The 9,781-nt window shown below is 38.5% G+C and overlaps 1 protein-coding gene across 1 annotated transcript; it reads left to right on the forward strand.

Annotated features, from left to right (window-relative positions):
* The first annotated feature begins 297 nt into the window (after positions 1–297).
* On the forward strand, positions 298–603 carry LOC103196695 (small ubiquitin-related modifier 1-like). Its single transcript, XM_042780896.1, has one exon. It carries the CDS (start codon positions 298–300, stop codon positions 601–603), a length of 306 nt encoding a protein of 101 aa, XP_042636830.1.
* The last annotated feature ends 9,178 nt before the right edge of the window (positions 604–9,781 follow it).

A 9,781-nucleotide genomic window follows, 5' to 3' on the forward strand; every position in this document is an offset into this window, starting at 1 on the left:
TCAGTTTTTCTGGTCTCAGAAAAGAGGCTGATGTCCATGGAGACAGCATTTCCTTCTCTGATTCTTTACTCTCCTTTTTCTTCTGCTACTCCAGGTGAATGGAGACCTATTGTAGCCTAGATGGCCTCTTGAAAGATTTTGAGATCCTAGGCACTATGCAACAATCTATGGGGTAGAAGAGAAATATTGAAAAACAGTATTAGGGGGAAGATAGATGGATTTGTAAACCCCGGAGCGAGATTCTGCCTGCCGAAGTCGCTGCTGTGTGGAGACCATCAGGGTGAAGCCCCTGCCACCATGTCTGACCAGGAGGCAAAACCTTTGACTGAGGATTTGGGAGATAAGAAAGAAGGAGAATACATCAAATTCAAAGTCATTGGACAGGATAGCAGTGAGATTCACTTCAAGGTGAAAATGACAACACATCTCAAGAAACTCAAAGTATCATATTGTCAAAGACAGGGAGTTCCAATGAATTCACTCAGGTTTCTCTCTGAAGGTCAGAGTATTGCTGATAATCACAGTCCAAAAGAACTGGGAATGGAGGAAGAAGATGTGATTGAAGTTTATCAGGAACAAACGGGGGGTCATTCAACAGTTTAGATATTCTTTTAATATTTTATTTTCCCTTAATCCTTTCTTATTTTTTAAAATAGTTCTTTTGTAATGTGGTGTTCAAAACGAAATTGAAAACTGGCACCTCTCTTAAAACATCTGGTATTTTGGATTCTAGTGCTCATTATTCATTATCGTTTGTTTTCTTTGTGCTGTTTTGGTGATTGAGCCTCAGGCCCCTTCACATTGCCCTCTTCTTCTAAAACAAAATTACATGTGTGTACAGGGTCAGTCGCCTTTTCCAGGACTGTGCATTTTCAGGCTGGTGGGATAAATAAGATTGACCAATGCAGGTGTTCAAGATGACTTTCCAATTGGCCCTGAAGTTCTATCATGTGATTGCTTCACTCCTGGATTATGACTTTCAGTGGGAGAAGGAAGTTTTTCAGAGAACTGAACTGTAGAAAAATGACCTTTCCTTAACTTGAAGATACTTTTAAAATCTGAGGGTCTTGACCAAAAGAAGAGAAATATCAGGTTGGAGTCATGATGACATACGTTGAGAGGAATGACTAACTCCAAAGATGGCTTCACTGAAAAGATAAAGCATTTTAAGATTAAAATAAAATTCTTGCCAGAAGATCCCAGAAAAGTTCTACATTTCATTAGCAATTAATAAAGTTATTCATGCAGAAGTGTATACAACAGAACACTGCTCTTTTTGATTTTATTTGTAATTTTTGACCTGGGATATGGGTTTTAAATGGGCATTGTCTGTATCACCTTCATTAAAATAAACAAAATATTTTTACAAAAAGAAAAACAGTATTAGACCAATTGACTGAGATGTCCCATGAGATTATGACTATAAGCCTCCAAACCAAAAAAAAAAAAAAAAAAAATTCCATGAGGTGTTTGGTTGTACATCAGTTAGTACGTGCATTCTTATATTCAATAGTTGATTGATAAGATTTGCATGTGTTACAGAATTTAATATATCATAAACAGTAAGAAATCCACAGCAGATGTTATTATTCCCATTGAACAGATGAAGAAACAGATGAGAAATCTCAGGGAGGTTAAGGAACTTGATGAAGTCCTGATTTCTAATCCAGTAGTCTTTCTATAGCACTGTGTTGTCTTATAAAATACAAAACAACCTTTGGGAACAATAAAAATAATCTGGAATCATCAATGTTTAAAGTTTAGTATATTTAGTGTAAAAATGTAGAACACTGTTACATTCTGTAAACATTTCCATTAAAAGTGATTATGTTAAAATATTAATGTTTGAGTACTTGAGGCAGTAAGGTTTTGTTATATGGGAAAATCACGTGGTACTCCATTTAGTAAGAATTGAGATGAAAAAGTAAAACACATACATACACAAGCACACACACACACACACACACCCATTTTTAAATACGACTTTACAGCCACTATGAATCACCATTATTTCTTATGTGCAGTGCTATGTGGTATGAGCTATTTATTACTTACACGGTCTACAAACCATTCTTCTGTGCTCAAAAATGGCCCATGAAAGGAAAGGAAGGAGACAACAATAATCTTTTCAAACTTGCAGACAGATAGTATATACTCAATCTGGAAGAGAGCCAAGAAAATGATATTAACCTCTTCTCCACAAAAAAGTGGTTAGAGATCTTGGTTTGTGCTAAAGTTCTTCTTGGCAATATATAGAGTGGTACTATTACAATTGATTATAAAATTTATGCATTTTTGAAATTCTTATCTTATGTTTTATCAGCTCAATTCTCCAATCCCAGGATCAGATGTTTGGCTGACGAGAATTGGATGTGAAGAAAATCCAATTCCTTGGCTCCTTGGCCTCCTCCCACTTGCTCGGCAGTAGATGGACAGACTATCTTGCAGAAGCAGCTGAAAGGTTTTTCTTTTCACATATTTACAGGAGCAATGCAAACCCTGGCAATGATCAAACCAAAAAAACAAACGCACTGCAGTTGAGTCAGCCCTCCTTGGGTTTCTGAGGCAGTATCACTATGGAAGTAGATTGCCCAATTTTCTTTCTGAGGAGTAGCTGGTAGATTTGAACTGCCAGCCTTCTGGTTAGCAGTCAAATGCTTTAGGCACTATGCTACCAGAGCTTCTCCTGTAATGATTGTTGTTGTTATGTGCCGTCAAGTTGTACCCGACTCATAGCGACCCCTCCTTGCGTTTCCCAGGCAGTACCACTACGGAAGTAGATTGCTCCATCTTCCTTCCGAGGAGTGGCTGGTGGGTTTGAACCGCCAGTCTTTTGATTAGCAGTCAAGTGCTTATAATGTTAGAGGAAATAAATAGCAGGGTTATAAGTGCTTATGATCCTGCAAGTCAGGAAAGATTTCTCTCAGGAACTGACATTTAAGCTGAGACTTCAGGCAGGAGTATATAGGAATTAATCAGAGAAAGAGCAAGGTGGAGGAGGGGAAAACGTTTTCTAGACAGAACAGCATGTGCGAAGGCCCCTGTTCAGGGCCCAAACCTGATTTCTCTGCTAGGAACACCAGTAGATGGTTCATTCATTCATTCAATTTCTTTAAAGAAATATTTTCCGAGAGCCTACTATGTGCCAGGCACTGTTCCAGGCACAGGGGATACTGCCATGAAAAAACCAGACATAAATCCTTGCCTTTATGAAACATATATTACAGTGGGAGAGGACAATAAACAACAAAAAATAAATAAATAAAACATGCAATGTGGCAACTGATGATTAAGCACTAAAAGGAAAAGTAAAGCAGGCAAGAGAGATAGTGTATACCAGGGGAGGAGGTGAGTTGAAATTTTAAATAGGATGGTCAGGAAAGGCTCACAGAGGTGACATTTGTACAAAGACCTGAAGAGGGTGAGGGAATGACTCACAGAGATAGCTGGGGGAAGAGCCAAGGGAGTATCAAGTTTTAAGATCTTGAGGAGAGAATGTCCCTGATGTGTTGGAGGAAACACAGGGAAGCCAGTGTGTCTGGAGCTGAGTGTGTGATGGAGAGAATCATAGGAAATGAAGGCACAGAGGTAAACTTTGTGGGGAGATAAGTTGTGTATGGCCTTATGGCCATTGTAAAACTTTTCACCCTGGCTGCTGTGAGAGTGGATCATAAGGGAGCAAAGGAGAGTAGTCAGGAGGCTTCTAAAATAATCCAGGAGACAGGTGAGGATGATTTGAGAGAGGGAGGAAGCAGTGGATTAGATATTAGACACTTGTTGAAGGTAGAGCCAATAGATTTTGCTGATATTTCAGCTATAAGGTGTGAGAGAAAGAAAGGAACCAAGTTGACTCTTAGGTACTATGCCACCGGAGCTCCCCTAAGGTTTTTAGTCCAAGCAAAACAAACAAACAAACAAACAAACAAAAAACTGAGTGAAGAGCTAGTCTTTTATAAGGGAGACTAAGAGTTAAGTTAAAAAATCCTATTAGCTGTCTAAGTAGAGATGTTGAGTATGCAGTTGGACATGCAGGTCTGAAATCAGGAGAGAAGTCTTGGCTGGAGATAGATATTTAGGAGTAGTAAGTATATAGATTGAATTTAAAGCACTGAGGACAAATGAAATCACAGGGAACAAAAAGTTATGTAAAAAAGAATTGGGCCAATGACTGGGTCTGGGGCAACCAGAGTTAGAAGTTTGGTGAAATAAGGGGACAAAAAAGTGAGCAAAAAATAAGTAAGCAAAAAAGACTGGGGAGCTGGAGGAAAATCAAGAGAGTGTCTTATCCTGGAAACCAATTTTATAAAGTATTTCAAGAAGGAGAGAGTGAACAATGGTGTGAAAACATTACTGAAGGGCCAAATTAGGGAATTGCTCAATGGATTTAGCAATATAGATGCTGTTGGTGGAGAGCAGGGGGTTCTGGAGAGAATGGGAGGGCAGAGTTTAGAGATGTGGACATAGATATCTCTTCAGAGGAATTGTTGCAAGGAAGAATGGAAAAATGAACTTGTAGCTGAAGGACAACATAGATAAGAGAAATAACTACATGTTTGTATGCTGATGGAATGATCCAGCAGAGAGGAAAAAAGAAAATGATGCAGGAGAGAGAAAGAGTTAGGATTTAGCAAAAAAATGTAGATTTCAGATTTAGATAGGAATATGGACAGTTCATCTCTGGTAACAGGAGGGAAGGTGGCATATATGGGCACAGATGCTGGTAAGAGGGTGGAGGTGTTGTGGAGGCCTGTGGAAGTTCTTTTATGACTGTTTCTATTTTCTTATTGAAATAGCACTCAGGGTCAAGAACTGCAAGTGAAGATAGCGGAGAAGATGTTGGAAGTTAGAGGAGAGAGGAGAAAATATGAAATCATTATCTGGGAGAATAGGATAGTAAGTGGACTAGGGAAATGCAGTATGATTGCAGGACAGTATGAAGGGCAGGATTGAAGTTAACACTTGTAAATGTCATGAATTTAAAGGGAAACTAGTTGGCATGGATGAATGTGTTCCAATTCCATTCTGCTGCACGTGTGCAGGTAGCATAACTTTTCTGTGAGAATAATATACTTGCTGTTTCTACATTTAACAAATGGCTGCTATAATAATTAAATGATGAGTTTTGAAAATCTATTTCATGTGGGATTGTTAGACAATGCAGGTCTCTGGTTAATTGAACATTTTGGATAATTATGTCTATTATATCATCATGAATTATTATTATTATTTTTATAGAATTAGAAGAGGAAAAATAACAACTCTGAACACTATATAAATCTTGGTATAATAACAAGTATCTAAATAGTTAACAACCTTAGGGGATTCTTAGGAAAAGTAATGATCAATGCATAATCCTAAGGAAAAATCTGGTTATTTGAGTTTTCTGACAGTTAAGATTCTGGGTGAATTATATTGAAAATTTTCAAAAGAATAAAAACGGAAAGGGATGTCACTAAATGTAACATGACTATCTTTATGGAAATCCATCTGTTGTGTCTTGGTTGCATGTCAGATTGCATTGGAATAAGAGATTTTTTCCCCCTCTTAATTGCTTTTATCCTAGGTGATGAGGGAACAGGTAGAACATAATTAGGTCCTGAATCTTAGGTGATACCACCAACACAATGCTAATGTCAGTGAGGTCATGATTACTTAGAATTGCTCCATCTTTGTTGCAAAAAACAGAAATTTCTCTTTCAGCTACTCATATATTTTCGTAGGTTAAACTCTGTTTATACATAGGATTATGATCTACATTATTTACTTATTTTGTTAAATTAACTTTTGCCTGATTACAAAACCAATGCATGTTCACTAATAAGATATGGAAAATATGGGAAACTAAAAGAAGAAAATAAAAATTATCCATTATCTTACCACTCATAATGATCAAAATTACATTTTGGTGAATTTTAATCTAATGTTTTAATTCATACATATGCCTATTTAGAAAATTTGTATGAAGTCATATATAAGTTTACATCCTGTCAGTATTTTATTGTGATCATCTCCCATGCCATCATGTATTCTTTGAAAACACAATTATTAATGGCTAAGCAGTAGTCTATTGTATGAATGTCCTCTGCTTTATTTAGCAATTCTCCTATTGTTGCATATTTATGATGCTTTTAAATTTTAAAAAAACACTATGGTGACCATCCTTGAACATAAGTCGTTTTTTGTAGTACTGGTTGTTTTCTTATGGTAAATTTCTGAAAGTGAAACTTCAGTGTCAAAGGGTAGGAACATTTTTAAAATTACAGGTATATATTGTAGCTTCCCTTTTGAAAGGCAGTGTTTATTTGCAGGCTCCCTGGAAGTGAACAAGTGGTCCTTTGAGAATTCCATCCATCTCTATAGTGCCTGTGTGTTCACTTTACCTGTGATTACTTCACTTCAGTTTAGTTCTCACATAAACTATTCCATTAACCTCTGAAGGCTACTTCTCCACCAAGGTATTCTCCACGCTGCTATCAGAAGTATCTTTATATCACTGGCCTCATCACTTCCCTGATAAAAACCTCCTCAGTCCTAATAGGCGCATAATGCCCTTCAAGTCTGCTCTAGCCTCCTTTTTCAGTCTCATTGGCCACACAGAATGCCTTTTAATTTCCAAAACATACAATGCTCATTCATGCCTACAAGACTTTACACATGTTTCACTCTGCCACATTTCCTTCTTGAAACTCCAATTCATCCTTCAAGATGCAGGGCCAAGCGCCCCTTCTGTAATGCTTCCTTCACTTCCCTGGGAAGGCAGTGGTGCATGGCACTGAACTACGGCCTACAGCACTGCACCCACATCTACACTGTAGCACTAATCACTTTGCATGTTTTCCATATTGATTTGAGTACCTCCAGGACCTTGTCTTGTTTATTTTATCCCCATTTCTTAGCCTATTACATAGTTGAAAATCAATAAATATTTATTGACTCAAAGGCTAAAAGCACAGAATTGGTTTGGGTATTCCGACATTATCAATCTCAGAAGAGCTGGATTTCAGGGATATGCCATTGGAAACTAGTCTACAGTGGTCGCTCTTTTTTTGTTGTGTGATTTAGGTGGAAGTTTACAGACCAAATTGGTTTTGCATTAAAAAATTCATACACATTTTGTTTTGTGACATTTATTGTGATCCCCACAAGGTAACAACACTCTTCTCACCTCCTTTAGGTGTTTACCATTTCCCTTTATCCTTCTTTCCTATCTCATTCTTGCCTTCTTAGTTTTATCCCTAGGCAAATGCTACCCTTTTGATCTCTTATGGATGATTGTTCTAACGAGCATATACCTTCCTGGTATTACTGTTCACTTTTAAGGCCTATCATTTGGCTGAGAATTGAGTCTTGGGGGTTGAATTTGGTTCCAGGTTTGAAGGGTGTCTAAGGACCATAGTCTCAGGGGTTCTACCTGTCTTTATCAGATCAGTAAGCCTGTTGTTTTTATGCTTTCAAGTTTTGTTCCATGTTCTTCTTTCACTCTGTTGCGATCCCTTTCAGCTCTGGTGGCATAGTGGTTGAAGCATTTGGCTGCTAATCAAACGGTCAGTGATTTGAACCCACCAGCTGCTCTGTGGAAGAAAGATAAGGCAATGTGCTTCCGAAAGATTTACAGGCTTGGAAACCCTATTTGGCAGTTCTACTCTGTCCTTAAGGGTCACTGAGTTGCAATTGACTAGATAGCAGTGTGTTTGATTTTTTGGTTTGGTTCAGAGTGGTCAGCAGTGATTGCTTGGTCCCAGGGTTGTAGAGGCTGGGGTTCACATAGTCCATTAGTTCTTTGGCTTGTTTCCTTGTGTCTTTGTCTTCACTCTTCTTTGCTCCAAACAGGGAAAGACCAATAGTTACACTTTTGATGGCTCCTTACAAACTTTTAAGACCCCAATTGCTATTCACCAAAGTAGGAGATAGAACATTGTCTTTGTGGACTATGTTATGCCAATCTACAGTGGTCTCTTAAGTTGACTTCCCTTAAGTAGTTTTCAAGGATATGGTCTGTACTAGGCATTTGACTGCTAACCTGAAGCCTGGTGGTCCAAACCCACCAGCCACTCCTCTGAAGGAAGATTAGGCAATCTACTTCCTTAGTGATACCACCTAGGAAACCCAAGAAGGAGTCACTATGAGTCGGATCTGACTCGACAGCACTGAGTTTGGTTTTTTTGGTTTGATGCTTTCTTTTATTATCAGCTCCTATTTTTCCATAGGAGCCCTGGTGGCATACTGCCTAAGGCACTTGACTGCTAACCAGAAGTCTGGTGGTCCAAACCCACCAGCCACTCCTCAGAAGGAAGATTGGGCAATCTACTTCTGTAGTGATACTGCTTCAGAAACCTGAGGAGGGATCGCTATGAGTCAGATTCGACTCGAAGGCGGTGAGTTTGGTTTTGGTTTATTCTTCCATATCTTCCTATTCCTATTTATCTTAATTATGTTCTGTAGCTCACTCCTCCTCCATTATTTTTACTCTATCCATCCAATTCTGATTTCACTCATAAAACAAAGCTCAGTGCCATGAGCAGCTAATGGCTTCACCTTCATACTTTCCCTTTTGTTTTTGCACTGTTCCCTAAGAACATCTTAGCTGTTATGTTCTCTGCAGGTGGCTGAGAAACAAACAGAATTGTGTTGCTTGGATCTTCTTGATATGCACTCTGTTCTAGTATATGTTTATATATTTTCTCTGCTTCTGATTTATATTTTATTTGCTGTTCTTTTGTATGCCCTGTAAGCCATCTTTATTTACCCTTTGTTGATGAAGACAAAATAAAGATACATACATACATCAATGCATAAATGAATATGCACATGCTTATTTCATTACTACAAATTTGTTTCATGCTCCAAAAGGCCACTGGGTACTTCTTGCTGCTCTCATTCATATGCTTATTGTTTTCTTATTTCATACAACTCCCCAGGATTGCTGTTCCAAACATTTCTTGCTTTCTCTTTCATGATATGATCCCAAACTTGACTAAAAAGAAAAGAAAAAAAGAAAAACTGTGAAGATTTTCCTCAACTTCTATCTCTTCTACCTTACCTTTTCTTTGAGGAAGTCTAATTGGGTATCTCCAAGGGTACCACACATATAATGGTCTGTGTGTATAGTGTCCCTGGTCTTATACTGTGCACAGCCTCTGTGACTCCTTCTCCTCTGCTCAAACCAGCTCTGGTCGATCTCAGTTCATGTATGGCTACAACTTAATCCTCTTTATTTTCTATAATTTATCTCTCTTTTTTTTCACTTTTTTTAAAAATTGTGATTTGGGTGAAAGTTTACAGAGCAAATTCACTTTCCATACAGCAGTTCACATACACCATGTCTCATGACATTGATTACAATTTACTACAATGCAACAGCTCCCCTCCCACTTCCTCCCGATAGTTACCTCTTCCCTTTGTCCATCCCTCCATGCACCCCTGCCCCCTGAGCTGTCTCTCTGTGCATAAACAGCCCTTCTTTCTCCCATGATTGCTCTCTCAAAGGAGTGTACCTACCTCAGGTAAATGTTCAACTCATATGCCTGTCTTTTGTTTGGCTGGAAGCCGCAGGTATGGATTCAATTCCAGGCCTGAAGGGCAGCTAGGGGCCATAGTCTCAGTGGTTCCACCAGGCTCTATCAAACCAGCAAACCTGGTCTCACTTTTTTTTTTTTCCAAATGATTTTGAGTTTTGTTCCATATTGTTCTCCCTCTCTATCCAGGATCTCCTACATAGATCCCCCTCCGAGTGGTTAACAGTAGTAGCCGGGCACCATCTAGTTGTTCTGGTCTCATAGTC

Source organism: Orycteropus afer, unplaced genomic scaffold (assembly GCF_000298275.1).
Source record: "Orycteropus afer afer isolate SDZICR_OR568_19922 unplaced genomic scaffold, OryAfe1.0 scaffold00068, whole genome shotgun sequence".
NCBI lineage: Eukaryota > Metazoa > Chordata > Mammalia > Tubulidentata > Orycteropodidae > Orycteropus > Orycteropus afer.